The sequence below is a fragment of the Tachysurus fulvidraco genome, chromosome 3, assembly GCF_022655615.1.
Source record: "Tachysurus fulvidraco isolate hzauxx_2018 chromosome 3, HZAU_PFXX_2.0, whole genome shotgun sequence".
Lineage (NCBI taxonomy): Eukaryota > Metazoa > Chordata > Actinopteri > Siluriformes > Bagridae > Tachysurus > Tachysurus fulvidraco.
The window spans coordinates 28074542-28101895 of NC_062520.1; the positions used below are offsets into that span (position 1 = coordinate 28074542).

Consider the following 27354-nt stretch of genomic DNA (forward strand, 5'->3'; position numbering starts at 1 on the left):
GAACAGAGCTTTCAGTTACTCTGCACCTCAGCTCTGGAACTCACTTCCATCTGAACTCTGTAATATTGATTCTCTTTCATTATATAAATCTCAGCTTAAAACTCATCTGTTTAGTTTAGCTTATTCTACATCATAATTTGTACTGCTGGTCTAATTTGTATCGCAATGTAGCTATTCGATTCTGATGGTCTTTGTTGTTTTTTGTACAGTGACCTTGAGTGTTCAGAAAGGTGCCTTTAAATAAAATGTATTATTATTATTAAATTAATTACCCAAAAGACAGTGATACATGAGAACTGCAGCAAGTCAACTAGAAGCTTCCTCAGACAAAATCTGTAGATAAACTCCTCACATGCCAGTCCTATCAGGTGAGAATTCCACAAATGTCGTGAAACTGTTCCTGTCCATGTTATTCCTCTCCTTCTCACTGATTGGTATGGTTTATCCATCAGGTTATTATGGGATTGAGGTTGGGGGAATTTTATCCAGTGATTAGGGATCATTATACACTCTATACAGTACATAATTGCTTGCAAGTCTTTGAGTCTGTTTATGTTTACTAAATAAATTATGTATTTATAAACATGTTCTCTTCCCCAACATAGAAATGCAAGAACACCAGAGTCTTCCTCATGCTCTCTGATATTCATTACAGCCTGAATATAAAAGAAAAACACAGACATTATTAAAAAACTAGCATGTGCTACTTTTGATCAACAGAATGCAATCATCTCTGCTCTAAGAAAAACCATGATCATCTCCTGTTTATAATTGTTCAACATTTCTTCATTCTTACTAACATTTGAATTTCAACACAGCAACCGTGAACTTCTACAAGATCTACAGGATAATTAGCAAATATTTATCACTGCTCTTATCTAAATCACAGATGTTTTTTTAAATAATGCTAATAAAAAACTGTGTCTTTATAGCTCTTGTTCTACATTTAAATTTAAGGCAGACAATCTGAATTCCTGTTTCCTGCCTTCAAATGACTATTAAACCAACATACATTACTAAACACAAAACAGAAGTCAATTGTTCCAAATTTGATTAAATATAGTGAAATTTTCTAAAACTGATTTTATTTCCTGACCTGGTAACCTGATATTTATTGTAACTAAAGAGAAAGTATAAACTAATGATAATGAGGTTGAACTTTTAATAAAAAGTCATTACTCACTTCAGTGTCAGTAGTTTGTAATGTTCATCATCCTTAAGAGCAAATAGCAGCTTTTTTTCTGAGGCGCCTATTTTATTAAAAGACAGATCCAGTTCTTTCAAGTGTGAGGGGTTTGATCTCAGAGCTGAAGTCAGAGCAGCACAGCCTTCATCTGAGACACCACAATTACACAACCTGTAGAGAGACACAATGATAATGCAATGATCCATTGGAAATAGACGGTGCTGAATCCATAAACAGAGTTTATTCTCATAACAATCCAAAACAGTAATCCATATACATAATCAAAAACAGGCACAAAATTAAAACTGGAGAAAGGCTCTGGAAGTCAGATTAGCACAGCCTTTATCTGAGACACCACAATTATGCAACCTGTAAAATCAAAAGATTAATTTTAATCTCATGATGACAAAGCTTTTTGTGCATTTTGAGGAAGGAAGTGGAAAAATTGGAAGTGTCTGGTAACATATTCTGATAAATTTAATAAAGTTTGTGAGATTAGCAGTCATCAGTTTTGCAGGTTATCTCAAAACCAGGTTACCTGACATGTAGCCCCATATCATAAATGAGTTGGGAAATGTGATTGTTTTTGATTGTGGCAGTCATCTTTATACAGTACGTTTTGTTAGAATGGCACCAGAGAAAGGTTCCAGCATCTCTTTGGCCAACGCAGATTTGTGATTCATCACTGAATATCACTTTCATCCAATCATCCATACTACATGATTGTTTCTTATTAGCCCACTGTAAACAAGTTTTCTACTTTTTTGGTGTTAGTGATGGTTTTCGTTTGGCTTTTTTATATTTAAATGCCATTTCATTCAGCCGGTATCTTACAGTTCTTTCACAAACAATGACTCCTGTTTCCACACATTTGTGTTGTTGTGCATTTTCTGTTTTCAATGAATATTGCTTTGAGTTTTATATCCTAATGCTTTGATGTCTTCCTTGGTCTACCTGTACGTTTGCCTTTTATAATCTTATCATTCAGTTTATACATTCACCAAATTTTAGACACAGCAGACTGGGAGCAACCAACCTTTGTGTTAAATTCCTTGTTGAATGAGTTTTATAATCCTTTTCACAGTTTCAACTGACTACTCTTTCATTGGAACCATATTTCTTTTCAATTAGCCAAGTCCAACAGCTCGTTATGGTGTGTAAGCACTCCGTTTAACTGATGACTAATTAGTATTTTTAGACTTGACCTGGTATTTTGTTTTAGAAATGAAATTCAAAACGTGATTCCAATTTTGTTTTCTATACTTGATCTGGAAAAAGACATTAAAAAATAAATAAATATTGATTCAAAACCTTTTTTGTGCCATATTAGTGATTTGTGTGTTTGCTATAAAGTAAAAAATCTGAATAAATTTCTTACAAGTGTGTTGATTCCATATATTTTTCCAGGGGTTGTGTCTACTGTAATCTACCTCACCAGACAGTGATTCATCAAGAGCAATTTAAACCATGAGTGAAAACCAGGATTCAGACAGTTTATTATTGTGGACTGAGTAACACACTTTAGAAACTTTAGGACAACACATAAGACTAGAACTTTTTCTGGACTTTTCTTCACATTTTTTCAGTTTTTATTTTTTCCCCTTGTACAGATAACAATTTCTATTTTTTAACTATAACTTTTTTAATAATTCTATTTTATTTCACATTGATGTCATGTGGAGTTAAAAAGTATTTACTCTGATTAGTTTTTGGAGACGTTTTTAGCTCATTGGTTTCTTTTTTAAACCCTGACTGTTAAAATGTAAATGATTTATTCAGTGTTGACAAGAGCATCTGTGACTGTGATTTATTTATACAGAACGTGTTTATCTATTATTATAACTTGGATGAAGATTAGACCATGGTTTTTCATTAATGTTCTAAAAACTTCTTAATCTTACTTCAGTGTCTCCAGTTTACAGTTAGGATTCTCCAGTACAGCAGAGAGACTCTTCACTCCTGAATCTCCTAGTTTATTCTCAAACAGATCCAGTTCTCTCAGGTGTGAAGGGTTTGATCTCAGAGCTGATGTCAGATTAGCACAGCCTTTATCTGAGACACCACAATTATGCAACCTGTAAAATCAAAAGATTAATTTTAATCTCTTGATGACAAAGCTTTTTGTGCATTTTGAGGAAGGAAGTGGAAAAATTGGAAGTGTGTCTGGTAACATATTCTGATCAATTTAATAAAGTTTGTGAGATTAGCAGTCATCAGTTTTGCACGTTATCTCAAAACCAGGTATCAATTATCATCAAGTGTGTTGTTGGAAGCAGTTACCAGGTCCTAGGGTTTAATGAGGAACTGAGCTCATTTTGACTCACCAGACTGTATTGATTTCTTTTCTTTGGATGTGCACTGGAGTTTGGACATTTATATTTATGTTTATTTTATTTTTATTATTTTAGTCATATCTGTATGTTTAAATATAGAGTAGTGTTCATGTGCTGTAATCTCCCATACACACATCAATTCATCCTATTCTTAAATTCATCTCTGTGTTACTATATAGATGCATTAAAGTAAGTGGGTTTACTCTAAATTTCACAGTAGTTTCAGCACACTGCAGTCACATCAGAGTCTGTAAAGAATAATTAGTGTGCAGTGAAAAGGTCTGAGATCTTCCTCCTCAAGACATTAACTTCTGCTTCAGTCTCACTATTATAGAGGAGCAGGCCATGTGACTCAGAGAGATAATCTTACCTCAGTGTCTCCAATTTACAGTAAGGGTTCTCCAGTACAGCAGAGAGACTATACATTCCTGAGTCTCCTAGATTATTAGAGGACAGATCCAGTTCTCTCATGTGTGAGGGGTTTGATCTCAAAGCTGATGCCAGAGCAGCAAAGCCTTCATCAGAGACACCACATTTATGCAACCTGTAGAGACACACAATGATAATGAGTACTTCAAGAGTGCATCATTAAGTGTGGCTTAAATGTCCTTACAATCTAAAGGTAACATCAACCTGGATCTTGTTGTAGACAGAGGCTTTTTTTAGTGTTGGATCACTTTTGGAACACAGGCTCTCGAAGAATGTTAAATTTTGGTGAACAGGAAAGACTATTTTCAGACATATCTCCTGTAATCTACCTCATCAGACAGTGATTCATCAAGAACATTTTACTGGGGCACAAGTCTCCACTTGTCTAGCACTTCCTTAATAGACAGCAGTTCTCTCTTACCAACATTATATTTATTCTAGGCAGGGTTCATTTTGCGAGGGCCTTCCATGCCACTGAGAAAGTAATTTCAATAATTTCTAATAATTTCTCATGAATAAAACAGCAACTCCTCCACTAGTGGAAGCTCTAGCAACACCTGCCTACCTGAGCAGACCACTCTGGTCTGCTACTACCCCAAGGTAAAACGCTGCTCTCATCACCCTCACTGTTTTCACTGCCTTTATCTTCAGTACATGAATGCACAAGGTGCCATTTCAATGATTCAGTTGAATTTACCCCAATTTTCTTAATTTGGGGAAACAAGTTTGCCAAATAAAGAGCCTCATCTTTAATAAATGGAGGAACATTTGACAAGTCTTACTTGAGATGAAGCACCCTTTTCTGTCAACTCATTGGCCCATAACACAGTCAACAGTGTTGATGAACAGCACTGTCCACACTAATCATTTTTGACATTAGAATACCTGCAGCCAGTCCTCCACAATATCATTGGTCACCACATTACATTTTACATTATGCAAATAATAAAAAAATTACAAAATCAATCTACTGCCACACAAAATATACATAAATATTATTTGTCTGTACATAGTAATACTAAAATTCTAAAATACTAAAAAATATATAGGAAGTAATTAAAAATATGGAAAAGCACAGCAAAAATAGCACAAACAATCAGAGGAGATCTACTAACTCCTTACCCTCTAGGAGAGAAGGCCAAGCTGAATAGGGAGCAGTACTTCCCAGAAGGTAAAAGGCTTTTTGCATGCTTTTTATGCATGCATTCTGCTGTGTTCAAGAGGCTTCTGCATGCTGCCAGACTCCGAGGTCTCACCATGGCTCTAAAACCTTCTAGAAAGCCCTTTGCTCTAAGAGACAATGGCACTTTATCTGAGGCCTGGCTGATGTTAATTCTCTGTATTCTTCTGTCAAGCTTTATTATTCTTATTCTCTATGCTGCTACTCCTCATTACCTGCCTGAGATTTTTCTGTTGCACTGGAAGAAACACTGCACCAAGCTATGATCAGAGAAAATGACCAAACGGATGTCTAAAACCATAAAAATGTGCTGCTTCTTTAAAACAGATTAGGCAACCTGTTCATAAAAGCTAGCCGAAGATATACTGAATGAACCTCCACTGACAGAATAAACCTGATCTCAGATCAAGAAAAAAAAATATAAAATTGTTTAAGTATCACTATTAGAGAATGTTGGTTACTGATCTTACCTCAGTTTCTGCATTTTACAGTGAGGATTCCCCAGTACAGCAGAGAGACTTTTTACTCCTGAATCTCCGATTTTATTCTCAGACAGATTCAGTTGTCTCAGGTGTGAGGGGTTTGATCTCAGTGCTGAAGTCAGAGCAGCACAACCTTCATCTGAGACACCACAATTACACAACCTGTAGAGAGACACAGTATCATACTGTTCATCAGCAGATTTTAATTATATAATTAACACTTGGCAAAATATTACTGGCAGGTTTGGAACAGTTTGGTGGGCCTGGGTAATACAAGGTGGGTGGGCACAGGTTTGAAAAGAAATGCAAAAGCCAGCAGAAATTACTTGGTTGAAAAAGTGACCAATGAGTTAAAAGATGCTTCTTCATTTACCTGTTGTTTATGTAGCACATACAAACACACACACAAACAGATTCTTTATAACACAACCTCATCTCAAATGTGGCTCCACAGAATTAAAAAAACAATAGTCACATGTTCTTTAACAAAACCTGTAAAGACAGGACACAGTCTCATTGTTCAAGTCCAGGCTTAAAACACATTTGTTTAGTCTAGCTTTTTATGAATATCCTTTTTAGGCAACAGAGATCTGGAATGTTCATGGGCATAGGTGCATGGATGCTGTCACCCTATCACCCTCACTCAGCTTTGCTGACTGTTGCAAGACGGGTCGCTTTACATTCTAGGAAGCCCTCATGTCTGTGTTACCTTCTGGATCTCACTTTTTACACGGGCATAGCTAGTCTTTCCGGAGTCTCCGTCTGCACTTTTCTACATTGCCCAATACATGATTACAATCATACCTAACATTGTACACACTCTCTCTCTCTCTCTCTCTCAAGTTATGGCACCTTTCGTGCTCAAATAAAATACACCAGTGTTTGAAAAATGAGTAACCGATAATTTTGTGGTCATTTGGATACTAAACATGAAGGGTAATGACGGTATAAAGGCAGTGGTACATTACATACACAGATCAGTAATCAAAGGGTAACTGATGTTAATACGATATTGTGTTCTTATAAAGGCAAAGAAACAAAGATGAAACACAAAACAAAATGCACTTTCATTAGGGAAGTAAAAAGAAAACGATAGCTTCGTATACATTCTGACATCAGACCTTAAAGGGGCATACAGCGTTAAAACAGGTATACATGCCATGATCAGTAATTAGATTATAACTGATGTTAAATACAATGTTGTTTTCTGACACATGAATAAAAATACACCCTTGTCAGGAAAGTAAGGAGCAAATAATTTTAAGTCAGGCAAGCCTTAACAGAAGAAATACATTACAGCAGGGTTATAAGAATCAGAATCTTAGAGTATCATATCTACTTGTTTTATTAGTTAAAGGAATGTCTCATTGTGTTGTGTTGTGTGCGTGTGTGTGTTCTGGTTGAGGGCCCCTATGAGTTCAATCAGAGAAGCCGCATGGGGTTATCTGGTCTTTGTGTAGGCTCCAGTCATTCTGGAGCCAGTTGTGTGTGTGTGTAAAACTGGGTTGCTCATAGGTTGATTGAAGAGTAGATGTTGAAATTTAGGGTGCCTGGGACATGAAATCTAAAATGACCTGTACCAGATGCTACAACAGGCAGGGTCAAATTAAATTCTTAAAATTAAATTTTTTTAGTCCTATCAAATTAAAAACTTGTTAACCCTGCATGTTGTTGCTGTGGCTTGAAATTTTTGTAAGCTAATCTGTAATTGAAATTTAAATTGAATTTCTTGTTAGTTAACTTGTAAGCTAAATTCGCATTAGTTCTATTTTTTCCACACATCATTTCCATTTCACTGCTGAACCCTGCAGCTCACACAGTGCATTTAGTTTGGTTTTAATAAATTTTACAGTAATTTCAGACACATCACTGTCACATCAAAGTCTATAAATCTGTGTGCAGTGAAAAGAAACGATCTTCCTTCTCATGACACTGATGATGAGTCTAAAGCATGCAGACCAGCACATTGGTGAGGAGGACCATCCCTTTTCCTTTTCTGGAAACTGGGATTCTTGACTGGGAGATATCAGTCAGTCAGTATTGGAAACAGCCTTGCCAGCACCACAACACTGAACACTGGGGCCCCTCAAGGATACATGCTCAGTTGGTCTCATCAGCAAGAATGTAACAGAGCAAACCAGTTTTTTATAGGACTCAGTTAATATAAAAGGCATAACAGAATGGCACACGAATCAAACAAAAAAAGAGGAATTAATCCCTGTTCAAAAGTTTGTACACATTTAAGAATTTTAGTTCTTAATATTGTTTATTGCCCCCTTTAGCATCAATGATGGCATGCAGTCTTTTGTAATAATTGTGCATGAGGTCCTTAATTCTCTCAGGTGATATAGCTCCCCATTCATTTTGGCAAAATGGTTCCAGTTCCTGTACATTTTTTTGTTGCCTTGCACAAACTGCACATTTGAGATCTCCCCAAAGTGGCTCAAAAGGTCAGGACACTGTGATGGCCACTCCAGAACCTTCAACGTTTTCTGCGGTTTCCATTGGAGTGTCAACCTTGCCTCTTACTTTTGATCATTGTCATGTTGGAACATCCAAGAGCATCCCATGCACAGCTGTTAGATAACATTCTGCATTCATCTTGCCATCAATTTTTCTAACTTCTCTGTGCCACTGGAGCTCACATGGTTTATAGTGGGTATGGTGTACTTTTCACCATAGGTCTTGGTGACTCCTCTCCAAACATAGTGTTCATGGTTGTGATTATAAAGTTAATTTCAGGTCTTATCAGCTGTCTGGCATGATGAAGATGGGCCTTTTTGTGGCATGGGCGCAGTAAAAGCTTAACCCAACCATGCAGGTAATTTGTGTTCAAGTACCTCCTTATTGTGCTTTTTGAAACAACACTTTTTTCCAGAGTAGCCTGTGTGCATCTTGAAAATGTTTCTGGGTTTTCCTTTCAGGAGAAAGGGAATTCTCCTGGCAGTAATGGGTAAAATCTTTCTACCTGACCATAGCTTAGTATCAAGAGAATCTCTTATTTTACCTCTTATCAGAGTTTGAACAGTACTGACTGGTATTTTCAAGTGTTTAGATCTTTTTATATTTCTTCCTTCTTTATAAAGTTCAACAACCTTATTAAGCAGATCAGTTTGTCTTCCCCATGGTGCAGTATCCAGCCAAGTCAGTAAATCCCCTTATTAGCTGAGAAAGAAATTGACTTTCCTTTTATAGTCATTTAAGGAGTCAATAACCATGTGATAATTAAAGATGATTAATTAATGAATTCTTTTAGGGTATGAAAACTTTTGATCACAACTGTGTATGTATATATGTATAAAAGGCTGTTTTTGCACATCACAATTCAATGCTGCCACCAACTGCTGCTAGTTTAAGAGTACACATGTTTACAAAATTCCTATTGTCTGCGTTCACTTATTATTAATAGTTAATACGTTGTCAATACGGTGCTATATGTGTAGCACTGTGGTCCTGAGGAAACATAGTTTCATTGCCCTATGTACTGCATCATCTATACTGTAAATAGTTAAAATGACATTCTTGACTTGATATGACTTTTGCTTCAGCCTCACTAATAGAGAATGTGTCTTACTAAGGAGCAGGTCATGTGACTCAGCACTGTTCTTACCTCAGTGTCTCCAGTTTACAGTGAGGATTCTCCAGTAGAGCAGAGAGACTCCTCACACCTGAGTCTCCTAGTTTATTCTCAGACAGATTCAGTTGTTTCAGGTGTGAGGAGTTTGATCTCAGAGCTGAAGTCAGAGCAGCACAGCCTTCATCTGAGACACCACAATTGAACAACCTGTATGGAGACATAATGGCACACTCTTCATCAAAATATGTTTTTTTCATCTCTTGACAATTAACAATTAATTATGCAATGTATAATTAACTAATTAACTCTGCCTAAAACATTACTGGCAGTTTGAAAAGAACCTAAACATTTGAAAATAACCTAAAAAAACAGCAGTCACTCAAAAGATCTTACAGTACATGTAAAAAGTAAAAAGTGGCATACAAATTAAAGATGTTTGTTCATTTACCAATTGTTTACTTAACTAAAACCCCTAACACAGGATTCCCCAAACAACGGGCTGTGGACTGGTTCTACACAGAGCTATCATTTGTTCAGTTTTTTATTTGACTTAAAAATGACTTTGTTTTGGTGTTGCCTCATGCACTCCTCAACCAACACCAGTTCTGCTCTTCAACCCTCAAGTGAGTCCAAACTCTACACTGACAACATATTCCACTGATTTACAGTGTAAATCTTTATTGCACACACTTTAATGTTGCTGAGCACTGTCTCTCAATACAGCTTCTTAAAGAAACAGCTACTAGCAAGTGTTCAAAGTAATTAGTCAGGTTTTCTATGTTTGCTTCCATTTGAAGACATTATATATATATATATATATATATATATATATATATATATATATATATATATATATATATATATATATATAAAGTACATTTATTTATTTAATGCATAAGTGATTCTGGAGGGAAGTCACGTAATGACTACTCTATTTTTTCTGCATGTTGAACTGTTAAAGAAAATTTTGGGTGAAAATATACACTATATAAAACTGCTACTTTTATTGAGTTGTGACTCGCACGGAAATGATCTTACCTCAGTGTCTCCAGTTTACAGTGCGGATTCTCCAGTCCAGCAGAAAGATGCTTCACTCCTGAGTCTCCTAGATTATTCCCAAACAGATTCAGTGTTTTCACAGTCAGATGAAGTTCTCTCAGATTGGAGGTTTCTGAGCTGAGTGCTGAGACCAGAGATGACCAACTTTTCACTCCAAGTGTATCACAGCTGATACTGAAGGAAATCAAATAGTACATAATGAACTCGCGTTAATGCAAATTATCAAACACATCATTTTTTACTAAACCATTAAATTTACCATATGTTGTTATATATTTTAATGTTTTTTTCTTCAAAATTCCAGGTAATCCATTGCTTTTCTATTTGATAATATAAATAAAGTTTAATAATTAAAGTATAATAAAATGCTAAACTATCCTTCTTCTATTATTATAGATGTTGTTGAAATAAACCAATCATACATACAATTACCATAAAAATGGTATTACACTTCCACCTGCACTGCCACCCCATCGCCACCAGAAGAAACCCTTGCCTGAGTTCTGAACTCATCCCAGTACCAGATACACAGGGTCCTTCCTTAGTATGAGACAAGGAACTGAAACCCATGCAACTTGGCCTGAGTAGAGTATCCCCGAGCACCCATCAATGCTGCCTCCATGATGGTACTTTCTGGACCAAAGCAAAGTGAGCACAATAACCGAGTGGCCCTTATCCTCCTCTGGGAATGAATTAGAAAGGTTCTAAAGGTTCTTCTATTGATGGTTCATTAGAAACTACAGTTCTGTGCCCTCTCCCTTCACAACAATAGTTGTAGTATAACTAACAGGACATCAGTGAAGTGTGAGCTGAATTTGGTGACAGGACAGTGTATTACAGTAAAGTTATTGACTGTTATTGTAGTATTTGCTTTTCGTGTTTTGCACTTTGCAGACGGTCCCTTGGAATCTGTCTCTCAGTCGTCCACACGGAGGCTTGTGTATTTTGTCCACTGTGGAAGAAAGCTGATTTTAAGGAAAATTTTGTTGTAGCTGCCTCTCTACATTACTACGATAGAAAAGAGGTGTTATTTGTGTAGTAGCAGCATTTAGCTCAGGAGTTATTGCCTCGGGAAACTCGAATCTGTGAATATGTGGCCAACTTAAGATGCCGATGTTGCTTTTTTCCTTCTCAACAGGTGAGTAATGGTTTTGCTTTGTTTCACAGAACTAATATATGCCATCCTTTGCATGATTATGCTTGTGTGTCATTTTTACTTGTTTGTTTATCTGCAATTGTATTGTTCTTCCCTTCAGCTGTGATAAAGACATTTCTTTCCATTAGTTGCCTGGGTTATGTATGTATGTGTGGGCGGAGCTATAAATACAGGGGTGGGACCCATTTGGGTTAGGGGCGTGTTTGTTTTGATGATTTCAAATGTCAACATTGGCTTTCAAACAATGTACACCCCACCTTTAAGCTTATCTTTTTGTTTAACTTCATTCATCCATCTCTGTTCTTTTTTGTTTTCACATATCCGAGACATTCTCAGTGAGCTTTCCATTGCACGTGTTTAATTTCATTTGCACTATACTCTTTGCTGACAAAGTTATTTACAGCAGGGATGGGAACATTGTTATCAGAAACATCACTGTGTCTGTGTCAATTTCAGTTTGTACAAAGGCTTCTTTGTTTCATTGCTTCATTCTTTTCATTCTTTTTTCTTTTTTGAATCAGTGTCTGTTTTACTAAAACAATGAAATATCATCACTTGTGCTTTTCTGTGTGTTATTAATAACATCAGTGTCGAGCTCTGTGTTTTTCTCCTGTAAGCTGTACTGAACTGTCTCTGTGACGTACGGAGTGTCGTATGGAGTGTCGTACGGAGGCGTGTCGTTCAGCCGTGATGTGGGTCACCATGCTCTCAAGGGAGATGCTGGTGCAGATGCACAGAGCATTCTTTAAATCCAACTCAGTGTAATGAGATGTTATTTTGCAAAATAAAAAATAAAAAAGAGGTAACTGATTAAAAAAATAAACTATCAAAACGATAGAAATGTATGAGGACACAAGTACGCTCACTCTCCACATGCTCCACCCACCCACTCCCAGCATGGACTCCGCAGAGAGAGAGAGAGAGAGAGAGAGAGAGAGAGAGAGAGAGATGGCAACACTGACAACGCAGTTATTTTACAGCTACATACTTAGACAAATAAAATATTTAATTCTAGTCATTTGGAGTACATTAGAGCTGTTTAGATATTTTAAATTATCGTACAATTAACTTTAAATAATTCCCTGTCACTGTAAATTGCCTCTTGTATTTGGTTCTCCCCTTACACTCTGTACACACTGAGTGTGTCTGCATTGGCTGATTAATTGTAGTCAGAAAATTAATATAAGTAACAAAAATTATTATTTATTTAAAAAAAATGTTTTTTAAATCTCTGAAGATTATTTTACTCTCTAATCTCACAAATAAAACCTTTTACCCAGTAAAAAAGAAGTAAAATAAAAATTTAGCATTACTACAATAAACATGTTTCTATATGTCAGCTGAATGGTAGGTGTAATAATAAATCATAACCTTCAACACCCCAAAGTGCAAATTAGTCATGCAAATTAGTCATTAGTCATTAGTGTTTTCAATTTCTCTTTTTCTAACACTGTAACAGTAGAACACTTATATTCAGCTTTACTTACATTGCTTTTCTGGATGCTGCAATCACAGGCACCATCTTCAGAACAACATCTTCTGTTATCCTATGTGTACTGAAATATTTACTCAGGTCAAATTCTTCCAGCTCCTGTGCTGATGTCAGTAACATGAACACCAGAGCAGACCACTGTGAAGAAGAGAGTTTACTTTCTGTTCCAGATTTCAGGTAGCGTTGGATTTCTTCCACTAGAGAATTATCACCGACTTCATTCAGACAGTGAAAAAGATTGATGGATTTCTCTGTAGGAAGACCTTCACTTATCTTCTTCTTAATGTACTGAACTGTTTCCTTTGTGCTCTTGGAGCTGCCTCCTGTCTGTGACAATAAAGCATGTAAGAGATTCATATTGGAATCCAGTGAGAGTCCCAGAAGAAAGCGAAGGAAAATATCTAGATGTCCAGTCTGACTTCTTAAAGCCTGATCTACAGCACTTTTGAGTACATCTGAAAATGTAAAAAAAATTGAAGCCTTGTTCTCTATTAGAACATTTTTCTTTTCCTTCATGAAAGTCAGGTGCACATACAGAGCTGCAAGATGCTCCTGAACACTCAGATGAACAAAGCAGTACACTTTACTCCGGTGAAGCCAAAACTCCTCTCTGAATATCTGCGTACATATACCGGAGTACACTGCTGCTTCTCTCCCATCAATGCCACACTCTCTCAGGTCTTCCTCATAGAAAATCAGGTTTCCTTTCATCAGCTGCTGAAAAGCCAGCTGCCCCAGTTGAAGTAGCATTTCTTCATCACTCTCCTGGTTCTTTGAGTATTTTTCTCTGATGATTTTTGTCTGAATGATTAGGAAGTGTGTGTACATTTGGGTCAGAGTCTTGGGGATCATTCCACTCTCTGCTTCACCCAATATTCTCTCTAGAACAGTGGCTGAAATCCAGCAGAAGACTGGGTTGTGACACATGATGTAAAGGCTTCTTAATGACTTCAGGTGGTTGATGATGTTATTGGCCAGGCTCTGATCACTGATCCTCTTCCTGAAATACTCCTCTTTCTGTGGCTCATTGAACCCTCGTACCTCTGTGACTCGATGCACACACTCAGAGGGGATTTGATCAGCTGCTCCTGGTCGAGACGTGATCCAGATGAGAGCAGAGGGAAGCAGATTCCCTTTGATCAGGTTTATCAGGAGCACAGGCACTGATGCTGATTCAGTTACATCACAGACTCTCACTGTGTTCTGGAAATCTAGACAAAAACGGAACTCGTCCAATCCGTCAAAAATGAACAGAACCTTTTCCAAACTGGACATTTCGGTTTCATTTGTTTCCTTAAAAAAGATATGAAGGAGCTCAATCAGACTCAGTTTCTGGTCCTTCATCAAGTTCAGCTCTCTGAAAGGAAGTGGAAATATGAGGTGGACATTCTGATTCGCTTTCCCTTCAGCCCAGTCCAGTATGAACTTCTGCACAGAGACTGTTTTTCCGATGCCAGCAATTCCTTTTGTCAGCACAGTTTTGATGGGTTTGTCTTGTCCAGATAAAGGCTTAAAGATGTCATTGCATTTGATTGGTGTTTCCTCTGTTATTGTTCTCCTGGATGCTGCCTCGATCTGTCTCACCTCATGTTCATTATTGACTTCTCCACTGTCTCCCTCTGTGATGTAGAGCTCTGTGTAGATCTCATTCAGGAGTGTTTGGGTTCTCAGGTTTATTATCACGCCATTCAAACACTGAAACTTTTTCATCAGATTTAATTTGAACTTTTTCTGGGATTCATTTAAAGCAGCAGATTTTGGGTCATGCCTGTGTGTTGAAGCAGGAAGATATGGTGAGACATGGTCTTAAACTATAATATCACTTTTTTTTCCTGACTGGGTACAGGAGATAGTTCTTTATGATGTTCTCACTATGTATTTACCTTCATCTACTACTGTATGTTTTCTATAATCTAATCACTCTCTAGTTAATAACAGCAGAGAGGTTTATAATACAAGAATGTCAGTGTCACAGTCATATTGGTTTGTTCTTACCCTGTATCTGTGATGTCTGTTTCTGTTCTGTCTCCTGCCTTCTGTAGAACACTGTTAACAAAAATTGTAGCAGATCATTTTCAACTAAAGACTATAGTCTAAACTTAGCCTTAGATTTACACACTATTTACACACTAAATGTATAAATACAACATGACCAATAAAAAACATTATTAAACTGGAGAAAAACTATAAATAAAATGTAATGTTTTAGAAAATAAAATATTGAATTAATATAGAATAGAATAAAATAAAAAAATTTCTAGAACAACAAATCACTGTTTAGCAGCTTGCAGGAATTGCAAATTTAGGTAAAATGTAAATAGAAAGAGGCATAAATATAAAAGAAAATAAGAAAAATAAAAGAAACAGTGAGATAATATACTGTACAACATATAGTCTATTCTATTCTATTAAGCTGTATGTGTTGGGGGTTTAGCACTTTGGTCCTATTTTAATTATAGTCTAGATGTGTCTAGATGTGACTGGATATATCACTCTGAATGAGCAGCTAATGTATTCTAAACAGATACACACAGAGATCAAGTTTTTAAAAAATGTCAGATTTCTTGTAGCTGTGAGGCAGCAACTGGTATTTCTATTTATCGCACGCACACGCACAGGCACACACAGAGACACACACAAACACACACACATTATATATATATATATATATATATATATATATATATATATATATATATATATATATATATATATATATATATATATAATCATGTCTGTCTATCTCACATTTTCATTATCTTTCTGTATGATCTCTGATGCTAGTAACTGTGAACTGTGCTAGTAACTTTTAAAGGCACACTACAGACTAATTTAAAATTTAAACACTAAGCATTTTAAACATCCCTGCTCACATCTTACTACAGTATAATCCTGGGTCAGATGGAATGGAATGATCCCCAAGACTCTGACCTGTTGGTTTCCTTATTGAATTCTGGTGTAAGTCTAGAAGATTCTATAGCTTGGCATCATAGCTCCATAACATCTGCTCTTCACTATTAAAGCCCAGTCTCCACCTGCTTCAGACTTTGCAAACTTTTACAATGAGAAAATCTGCCAGAACTTTACATCCGGCCCAACTACACCTACATTACACAGCCAGTATCCCCCTACTCTTTGTCACATTTTACAACCATAGCAGCAATATAGATTCTGCAAATCATCCAGTCTTTTAATCCTACCACCTGTCTACTGGATCCAATCCTTTCCACTATGCTTCAGAACATCTCACAATACCTCCTGCCCTTACCACAATAATCAATGGATAAATAGCATGCAGCTACATTCAAAGCAGCAAGGATTATTCCCATCCAGGAGAAACCTGTTCTGTATCCATCCAACCTGCTCTAGATCTGTGTCACTTTTATCATTTATTTCTAACATGTTTGAATGCATTGTTTATAATCAAATGTCTCTCATAGAACAACCACACAAGATCCCAACCAGCCTGGCTTCAAAGTGGCACATTACACAGAGACTGCCCTTTTTAGCAGTGTCCGAGAAGCTACATGCTGCTAGATCAATCAAGCTGTTATCTGTCCTCATCCTCCTTAACCTCACAGTCAACAGACAACCACTCACTTTTCCACCTTCAGGAGTCTTGGAATACATGGATCAGAATGGGAATGATTGGTGCAACCTTGGCGTAACCATGGACAATAATTTTTTGTCTCATGTTGCCAAAGTGACACACTCATCTAGGCTTCTTCTCTACATCAGAAAGATCTAGCAATTCATATCCAAACAGGTTGGTCAGGTGCTTGTTCAGTCACTTGTCAACTCTCTGCTGCCAGGTTAACACCTTTGCAATTTATCCCTAAATGCAGCTGTGCTTTAATAACAGAATAATTATAGAATAATATGGAAAATGTTCATTTACAATGCGTGCATGTATACAAATGTGCTAATGTGTAAAAAATTAAAACCTGGTTGGTAAGAAGTTTGGTTAGAATCTTTGGTTAGAATTCTTTGGTAAGAATCTAAACAAATAATCTATGGAGAAGCATATATAGGAATCTGAGTGAAATTATAAAAATATTATAAACCTATTATTATTATAAACATTTTATAGATGTACCATCAAGAGCATCCTGAGCAGCTTCATCACACTCTGGTGATAGTGAGAATATCTGAGAAGATCATCAGAGTGTCTCTTTCCTCTATCATGGACATCTATGCTGCATACAAAAAGCCAACTGCATTTTGGATGACCCCATACACTCTCCACCCTCCAGCCCTCTGGAAAAGGGTACCGAAGCATTCAGTCCTCAAAACCAGATATTTTCTTTCTTCAACTCTTTTACAACCAACATTTTCTTTCTTCAAACCATCAGACTCCTCAACACATAGAACTGAACTCATACACACAAACACACACACACACACACACACACTCAATGTTCATCAATGTTTAGAACGCCTCTTTTGTGTTGCTGCCAAAGCTGTTTGTTTTTTTAAACATCACACATTTATGCTGTTTTTGTACATCACACGTTAATGCTGCTACAAACTGCTGCTATAACATGTGTATGTGTATAAACAAGAATACTTTTCATTGCACAATGGCCCATACTGTCAACGACGTGGGTATAAAAACAGACCCAAATGCAGGATAGCTAAAATAAACTGAATTTATTAACTAAAAAACATGAAACAGGGACAAGGACGCAGACGATACCAGACATGACACGACGACAGACGACAACAGATAACAAATACTAAATACACATGACAAATAAACACATGAGGAACAGATGTGCAGGGACAGGGAGGAAGAGACAAGGGCAGGGCAGACACGTCAACATAGAATATAAACAAAAGCACGTGGCCAAAGTACGGGCTGAGTCCTGTCACATACAGACTGTATACTGATCGGTGCTATTTTATGTATCTGTCCTGTAGTGTACTGTGTTGTCTGTTATATAGCACTGTCTCTTGTCTTACTCTGTCTTTTTGTCATGCTCGGTTTGCAATACGTTGCATACATGCACTTTATGTGGCTAGGTTAACGTACATTTCAGCTCTTGTTTTTTAGGCCTGTGTTTTGAATCCTTGAGTCTCATTTCAATGTGTACTGTGTCAGCTATATATGGTTGAAAAAACAATAAAAACCTTCTTGACTTGAATTGAATTAGCTCAGAAGACAGTGAGTGCTAGTTGGCTAGACTAACACTATCAATAGAAGATACCTATGGCTTGTCAGCCTGCAATAACTGAACATACAGGGACCCCAATAAGTATTGGGACACTTAAGCCACACTTACAAAAGTATGAATTTCACTGCATTACAAAACATGTCAAAGTTTGTTGGATTTATTAAAAATCTAGTTATCTAGTTAAATTTGCCTTTACGTTTGACTTTAGCAGTGACATTATCAATGAGGAGACGTTACCTGTGTAGCTGTGAGAAGTCTCCATCATTAAATAACAGAGGATGATCCAAGGACTGATCACTCTTCATGGAGATACAGCTGGGTGCTGGTGAATCTGATCTCTTTCCCTGGAGTTTACTGCACATCATTATAAACAGTCCTTTAGTCATTTATGTGCACTCTTTACAGTTTGAAACTGACTTTTTAATAAACTGAACAGTTTTATTTACAAATTAAGAGCTTCTTATTCTGCCAATTAGTGACTGTTAGATTTTAATTAATAGTTAATTAATATGTACTCACTAAATAATTTAGATATGAAGATTTAATAACTAAAAAATAAGGATGTTGTAAGTTACCAGTTGTTTGATGTTGGGGAAACATCTGTGTCCAGATCAGGAGTCTCCATAGCTGAATATTAGTAAGGTTTGCACACACAGTCCTGGAGAGTCTGATCTCTTCTGCTGGAATAGATAACAATGCTAGAAAACACAAAAACAAATATACAATTAAAATTTTACACAGTAAGTTTTACATCTTTATCCTAGAGAAAAATGCTGCTCATTGCTCATTTAATTTAAAAAGAATCATGTGTTTGTGTAGTACAATTTACAGTATTGTGCTACACGAACATGTGATTCTTTTTAAAGTTATTGAACCAGAAAATGAGATGGTTATTGCACCATTTTTGAAAAGTTAAAATGCGTTGTATTATCCAATGAACAAGTGTTATAACAGAAGCTGACGATAACAGCAATTCTGTTACCATTGGATGGCAGACATTGTCAGTGTCAGTCTTCGGTGCTGCATTCACACACCTTGGTGGCTGCATGAGTTAAAGAGTGATGCCTATAACAGCGATTGCATGTATAACGTGTGTGTATACAGTATATATATAAGGTAAATTAGCGAAAACTGTTGAAATCTTTGTATTAATGTTCTTTATATTATTCTTCATGAAGTGAATTTGTTAGAAATATGTTTCCAAGTGTGAGTGGATATATATTAATGCAACTGATTGTGTAAAATAACTAAATATGATGCCTTAAATGTATATTAAATTTGTTTTGTGTGTTTAGTGCCTAGTGCAAAAGGGATGTTCATATTCTACTGTGGTTAAGCCAGCCACATTTTGTAGGTTTAATCTACCCCTTGAAACCTGTGCTGAAAGAGGAAAGCAGGGGTCTGTCAGCTCCTACACCACAACAAAATAACAAACTACAAATGTATGCTGAGTATCTAAAAGCTGAGCCGTGAAATATGTATGAGCCTTTTATAACTGGGCTTTCAGAAAGAGCAGCTGGCTCTTTGTAATATTGTAAAAATTGTAAACATTGATTGCCTTTCACTGATTTTGTTTTGATATATTTTGTAGAGAAAATGTATTAATATAAATCTCACCCTAAATATTTAGTTAGTCTGGATAACCCATGGAAGTAGATACAACACTGTACAACATACAGCCCATAGCCTTAAACCAGCCTAACAAATGCTCTAATCTGACCAACTGAATCAATTTAAATCTCTGTTTTAAAGTAAACTAGGTCCTCTTGTCCACATACATTAAGCAAATTTTTTTTCTGCCAGTTGACATAATTTTAGTATTGATTGATAATAGACCTGATTAAAATATTGTTAGAATAAAATAAAACTGACATCAACAAAAAAAAATAGATTTGACATGTCATGAACTAAGTTAAATACATCACCATAACGCATTAATTATGCATGGTGCACGCTGTAGGGAGGAGCTTTTCAAAGCTCAAGCTGATTTAAACATATTTGAGATCTTCCATTGCCCAGGAGCATCTCAGTGTACTTGCTATAATCAGCAACATTAATAATATTTCACAAAATTTGTCATTTGATGCAGTCGTTGATGACTTTGCTGCAAAGACATCAAGGCGTGTTCAGTTTTTAAACTGTTCTGTAACTACAGCATAATAGTAGAACTATAATAAATGCTTATTGCACGTTTTTGTTGATTTGCACTTTGTTTAATAGTTGTCTAATAGTTACTGTTAGACTGTTTTTTTTTGTTATCTATTAGCACAATTTATTTACTACTTATTTATGTGACTGCTTATCATTATTTGCTATTTTATTTTTGAAACATTTTGAAAATGTTCTGACTCACACCGGTGGGTGATTGGGCGAATATCTAAAATCTCACCTAGGGCAACAAACAGAGCCTGTGCCAGCCCTGAATATATATCATTTATACATTTGCATCATACATTTGTTTCTCTTTAATCCTTCTTTTTCCTCATTTCTAAAATATATAAGAAATGGTGCTTTCAGAAAGAGCGGCTGGTTTAACCACATTGTCTGTGAGCAGAGGTTATGGTGTGTCTACATGGAGTAAAATCAGTGTCAGCAGATCCTGAACCTGGCTGAACAACAAGCAAAGTTATATATATAAACTAAATGAAGAACCCAATATGTACAGTAGCCAGTTCAATAACTGGACTGTAATTGAAAGCATATTTTAAATGGAATATGGTGTGGCTGAAGGATGCCCACATCAAGACTCTATCATGGACAGCCCAATCTTTAGACCTGAACCCCACTGAAAACTTATGGAATGTGATCAAGAGGAATATGGATGGTTGCAAAGCATCAAACAAAGCTGAGCTGCTTGAATTTGTTTTGCATTAGGAGTAGCATAAAGTCACCCAACAGCAATGTGAAAGATTAGTGGAGAGCATGCCAGGATGCATGAAGTCTGTGACTGAAAATCAGGTATATTTCACCAAATATTGATAAACATTTAAATCATTAAAACATTAGTATTGTGCTGTTTTAAAAATAAATATGCGCTTGTTTTCATTGCATTATTTAAGGTCTGAAAATTAGTCTTAATCTTTTTTGTTAAACTGACCATTTGTCGTTTTATGCAAATTAATGGATAAGCGGTAGAAAATGAGTGAGTGAGTGAGTGAGTGAGAGAGTGACAAGAGAGCATTATATATAGGTATAGGTATACAGCACCATCATATTTACATGCTGTTTTGTACACTGTTTTTGATCTTTGCACATACTGTCTCACATCTCAGTCGATTGCTGTTGCACAAGACTTTACAATACCTCATTTATTTGCTGCTATAATACTAATGTGTTCATTACAGTATTTCCGCACACGTAAAATTGTTTGAACATACAGTATTTACACTAGTCGGCACTGTTTCTGTTTATTATCTTTTGTGTATCGTCTTTTGTCTTTTTGTCTTGTCCTGCACTGTTTGCACCAGGTTACACAGATGCACTTTATGTGGCTAAGACTACTTAATAAGTCCTTAGCTCTGTCTTTGTTTTATGTAGCACCTTGATCCTGGAGAAACTTTGTCTCATTTCACTGTGTACTGCAACAGCTATATATGGTTGAAATGACAATAAAAGCTTCTTGACTTGACTATACTGTAGGTGTAAACAGGAACCTGATTATTTTGCAGCGGTCTCTTATTTTTTTTTTTTACAGAGCTCTCCTTATCTATCTACTGTATCTATCTACTGTATATATGTACTGTATGTGTATATGTATGCGTATATATATAGGCTACACATACAATATTAGGATCGTAAAGAACTTAACCATAAACATTAAAACAAACATATTTCTGTGGATCCTATACAAGAATAATAACCACCAATTATTAAATTAAATTGCTGTGAATTGTTGTGGATTCGTTTTGTAGCGTGTTTATTTAAAATGATCGTTTTGTAGTAAGTTATAGTGGGGTTTTTTCTATAGCGATATTACTGCTACGTATCTAAAAGCCGCCCCTCGACAATTTGCGTGCGGCTTCATTATCCTTGTTTACAGAAAGCGCGACTGGCTGAACCGCAGTTCGTAAAACACTTGTTTACAGTCCTAAAAGTCAAAGAAATGTAACGAAATATATTTTAAAAACACATTGTTTGTTACACACTGATAAAATTACGTCCTCCAAACATTTTGAATGTTTTGTTCCCCATAACCTGAACCAGAGGAAACTAAATGTCCTCTATAGTAAATACCCAATAAAAGCCTGTTTTACAGGTATGGGACCGCACGCGCGCAGATTATTATTTACAATATTTCCGCATTCTTCTTATATAAAGTCGTTTATAATAAAGAATTAACTCACTTTTTTGTCAAGGGTCCTTGTTGTGTGACATTAATATATCCGTTTCTGCCTTAAAAAATAGTTTTTGACTTTTTTAAACGCTCCAAAAATGTAATCGATGATTGGAAAGAAACTCTTTCACTTTTGGAAGGACTCATTACAGGTGTGTCGCCCGGGAAAGAGTCGACTCTATGAATCGGCTCTTTGGGTATAACGCACTGCACTGGTTTTCGTTCTTTAGAGAGATGAACTGCAACAGATTTTTTAATTTCTTTATTCTATTGATTTTACCCCACAATATAATCCTTTTATCAAAACACGTTTCTGAGTTTACCTGTTACTTAAATGTAATTAATTTTTATAGTAATAATAGTAATAAAAAGCAGCTTTTAATGGTTTTGATTCAAAACAAGTAGTAAATATGTTCTCTACACTATACACCTCTACTACACTCTTCACTTTGGCAAATTAACTGTTGCAGAGTTTTAATTCATTTATGCATGAATTAAATTTAATACAATTAACTCTTATGCACTGTGTGTGAAAAAAACCCTGTGTTTTCAACATATTATCTCATATAGCATATGTCATTAAATGTGTATAAAGAAAATATAAAGAAAAATGAAAGATTGCAAGCAAATACAGAGGTCACTGGTACAGCCAATACAGTGAGCTGAAGCTTGGCACTATGCATGTAAATCAAGCAAACAATTCTCACACCAAGTGTGAAGTGTGTTATTTTGTAGTGTTAACAAAGCTAATATGAAGCCTGGCACATAAAGGACATCAAACAAACAATTCACTTTATTATAATACTATAATTCATTTTGAGTACATTTTTAAGATAAATAAATTATTTCACACTGTGACCACCATAGACATCAAGGGGAATACATGCAACCTATAATCAGATATGGCCTATATTTGTTTTATTTATTTAAAAACGTTTTTTGATGCTGCAGTCCATTATAGACTAGTGTCAGGGAGCTCTCTCACTCTTCTCCGGTGCGTGCCCCGCCCGCACGGAGCGGCTCGCCGGCTTACTAATTGCACACACCTGACTCTCATTTCACTCTCATCAACCACCATATATAATCCCCTCTCTCACTTCCACTCACCGTCAGTTATTGTCCATGGTTTGGTTGTTCATTCCGCTACACTCCCGTGTTAGTGTTCAGCTTCGTGCCTCTCCTAAGCGCTCCCCTGGGTATTACACCGACTGCCATTCTTCCCATAACTCTGGACTTTGTGGGCCGCGCTTCCACCGCGCACCACCGGATTACACAGACTGCCTTTCTAACTCTGGACCTTTTGTGAGCCGCGCTTCCACCGCGCACCACCGGATTACTCTACTTCCGTGCTTTTGGCAATAAACTCTGTTTGCTTTCACTCCGGCTTCCTCCTCTGTGTCTCGCATATCAACTACTATGTGTGTTGTTAACAAGAAAAAGCTCCCTCGTCCAACATTTAAAAAGTATGGGGACTCACCAATTCCTTTATGGGGCATGGTGTTATAGCTGAAATGCATCTGTGGATTATAATAGGCCCAAGCCTTCTTCTTTGACTTTGGTAAAGTGCGTAAAAGATTATGGAAAGTCTGGTTAAAATGCTCACACTGCCTGTTACCAGTGGGATGGTACAGGATCTAGCTACTCCTTACAGATCACAAAGTTGCTGTATTAGGGAGCTTTTAAAACTCTTACCCTGATCCGAATGGATCCAGCTCGCCACCCCAAATTTGAAAAACCACTCATTTACAAGGACCTGCACCACCGTAGCAGCCCATTGGTTCTGAGTAGGGACAGCCACCATATGTTTACTAAACACATCTGTCATAAATAAAACATTTTCCTGCCCATTACTAAATGGTTCAAGGACAGTATAATCTATGGCCACAATCTCATTGGATCAGGAAGCTAACAAATGACCCATGGGGGACCGACCCTGTATCCTTGGCCACCTGACAATGCTCACTCTCTTGGCACCAATTTCTGATGTCAGAAGACATTCCTGGCCAGTAGCATCACCACAGCACTTTTGATGCCCCGATGACCATTATCCTGATGTAACTGTTTTAAATCCTCCACTTTCAAAAGTGCTGGAAGATGAAGCTGAAGACACACTTCACCCCCATTCAGGCAAAGAACACACCATCCCTCTCCACTAACCGTCCCCATCGGCACAAAAACACCATAACTAATCAGAGAAGCAGAAGGTGGAATCTGCCTCTGCCAAAAATAAAAAATGCTAATGCTTCTATACATGTAAAGATATTAGAAAATGTTATGTGCTAATTATATATTGTTATAATGTTCCTGATGTTACATTTGAAACACATAATAGTTCTACAAACTATGATGTCATAAATTACTTTCTCGAATGGTTGTTCAAATGAGACCTAACTAAGCTTAAGTATGTTTCATTATTCAGTTATTCATTATTTCAAACAATTGTGTTTCATTGATTTCGGTCCATTTCTTTTTTGTAGGCATAGCCATTAGTACCTATTAATCTAGCCATAGGTGTTGCAAGGCAGTGGTTTTTGAGCCAGTCCCAAGTCTGGATAAATAGAGAGGGTTGCGTCAGGAAGGGCATCCGGCATATAAACATGCAAACATGCAAGTTGTCAGTGTGAATTCTATACCAATCAATCCAGGACCAGGTTAACAACTACCTGGCATTGTCGACCTACAGGGAGCCCACAGAAATTGGGCTACTACTGGTAGTGGTAGGAGCAACGAGATCTGTTTCCCTGCATAACAATCCGATCTCCCCTTCAGTCACAGTTCGCAACTTTGGGGCAACCATGGACAATCAACTGTCCTTTTCCTCTCATGTTGGTAACATGACTTGCTTATGTCGGTTCCTTCTCTACAACATTAGAAGGATTCTGCCTTTTTTGTCCACACAGGCTGCTCAGGTACTTGTTCAATCTCTTGTCATTTCAAGACTAAACTACTGAAAGCACAACTGGCAGGTCAAAAATTGCAGCTACACTGCTTCTCGCATACCAACCCGCTGCTGCGATCCCTCCACTGGCTTCCGGTAGCTGCACGCATCAGATTCAAAACACTGATGCTTGCCTACAAAGCCAAAAATGGACCAGCTCCCTCTTACCTCGCACCCTCAGATCAACCAGCACTGCTTGACTGGTTCCACCATCTCTCAGGGTAAGAGGTAAATATTCTACAAGACTCTTTTCTGTTCTGGCACCGAGGTGGTGGAATGAATTTCCCCTAGGGGTCCGGACAGCTGAGTCACTAGCCTAGTGAACCAAAGTTAATGTATCCAATGATAAAGACTTAAGGACTTTTGTACGTCACTCTGGATAAGGGCGTCTGCCAAATGATGTAAATGTAAATATATATTTTAATTAACTAACCAAACCTTCATAAGGTATCACCATTTAAATAAGTTTAGAAGCAATTCTTTATAACAAAATATGTGGAACTATTAAGTGTTTCATATGTAACATCAGGTACTATGCTAAAGTGGAATGGAACAGATGGAAATTTTATAGTGAAGTGCTACACTTAGTGTAGAATTAGGGGCATAAGAGGTTTTGACATATATAAAAAGAAAACCACATCTAATTAGACATATTAAATACAACTATTAGAAGAACATGACACCACCAGAATAGTGGTCAACGATGGCACATGTAGGGTTGCATCGCATGAGGTGGCAGGTCGGGGGGACTGGAAATACCTCAATCGACACAAAACACTTAGCAGACAGACAAACAGCAAACACCAGAACAGAAGAAAAACATTTAACTGGTGGGTCTGAACATGGGGTAAGAGGATCGACTCCGAGAGATGATGACTCTAACTGAGCCCGGTGCTCCTCCAGGAAGTAAAAATTCATTCATGGTAGAATTGTCATGTTGAGGGACTCTAACACTCACTGTTTTCACAATGAGTATGACCACTCCAGCATAGAGTGTTAAGGCTAAATATGGCCAGGATACATTTCTGTGTGGACTTATCAGGGTGGTGTAGTTATGATTCACCAATGGGGAAGACTATTTGGCCTACAGTGTCTGTGTCAATAGCTGTTGTCAATTGAATGTAGTGCTAGCACAGATTTTGGTATTTTCTCCATCAGCACTCCATTCGCCCTCTCGAACATGCCCTGCAACTGTGGGAGATACAACCCATTCTCTGTCTTATGCATAATGCCTGTGTTATGGCCTTTATTACCTAATTTACAAAATGTGATCTATTGTCTGAGCTTAATTTATCACATATTCTGAACCATGGAATCACCTCTCTAGCCACAGCCTCCACCCATCGGCTAAATCGATCTATTACCACCTCTGAGTCTGTTTTATACATCTAGATGAAAACTGCCACCACATGTTTAGGCATACCTCCGAGATGGTAGAAACCGGATCAGTTTGTATAGAAATATCACGGGAGAAAAATAGTCACAGGTGTGGAAGAGTTGTTGGACCTTTCAGTGCTGTAAAGATGATCCAGGAAGTAAGAGAGTTCCATAGCCATTGCTGATAGCTGGAAGTGCCTATAATGGTGAAGGTCCCGAGAATGTTAGGAAGGTCAGGCTGACATTGAATCTAAGAAAGAAACATTTAACAAGTCTGGTATACAGAGACAAGGGACTGAGACAAGTGGCAGTAAACACTATACACACATAACCATTTAAAGAACACTGAAAGGAGCAAAAACTAGTATAAGACCACACACACACACACACACACACACACACACACACGTTAAAGTATTAAAAACTGTAGGAATGCATAAGACCACATGCACACATTAAAGTATTAAAAACTGTAGGAATGCAAGTAGAACCAGAAAGCAGAAAACTAGTAATATCTTACATTATATAGAAAAAACAAAATGAAGAAAAATGATCCACAGAGACTTTGATGCCAAAATCACACACAAATTTTCTCTGGAATCCAGGTAGAAATGTGCAGGTTTCAGACCTATTAAAGA

The 27354-nt window shown here is 36.9% G+C and overlaps 1 protein-coding gene across 5 annotated transcripts; it reads right to left on the minus strand.

Moving 5' to 3' along the window:
• Positions 1-26962, minus strand: LOC113647676 (NACHT, LRR and PYD domains-containing protein 12-like). Of its 5 annotated transcripts, none has more exons than XM_047811211.1 (12): positions 26763-26962; positions 18644-18766; positions 18306-18422; positions 14890-14940; positions 12890-14662; positions 10226-10420; positions 9221-9394; positions 5599-5772; positions 3890-4063; positions 3088-3261; positions 1184-1357; positions 1-656 (listed from the first exon to the last, which is right to left on the minus strand). In XM_047811211.1, the coding sequence occupies exons 2-12, from the start codon at positions 18691-18693 to the stop codon at positions 650-652; spliced, it is 3063 nt and encodes a 1020-aa protein (XP_047667167.1). In that variant the 5' UTR covers positions 18694-18766; positions 26763-26962; the 3' UTR covers positions 1-649. The 5 variants fall into 5 exon arrangements, with proteins under 5 accessions (XP_047667167.1, XP_027010325.1, XP_047667166.1 ...); XM_027154524.2 differs by lacking the exon at positions 26763-26962 and adding an exon at positions 23509-24020; XM_047811210.1 differs by lacking the exon at positions 26763-26962 and adding an exon at positions 22412-22560.
• Between the last annotated feature and the right edge of the window lie 392 nt (positions 26963-27354).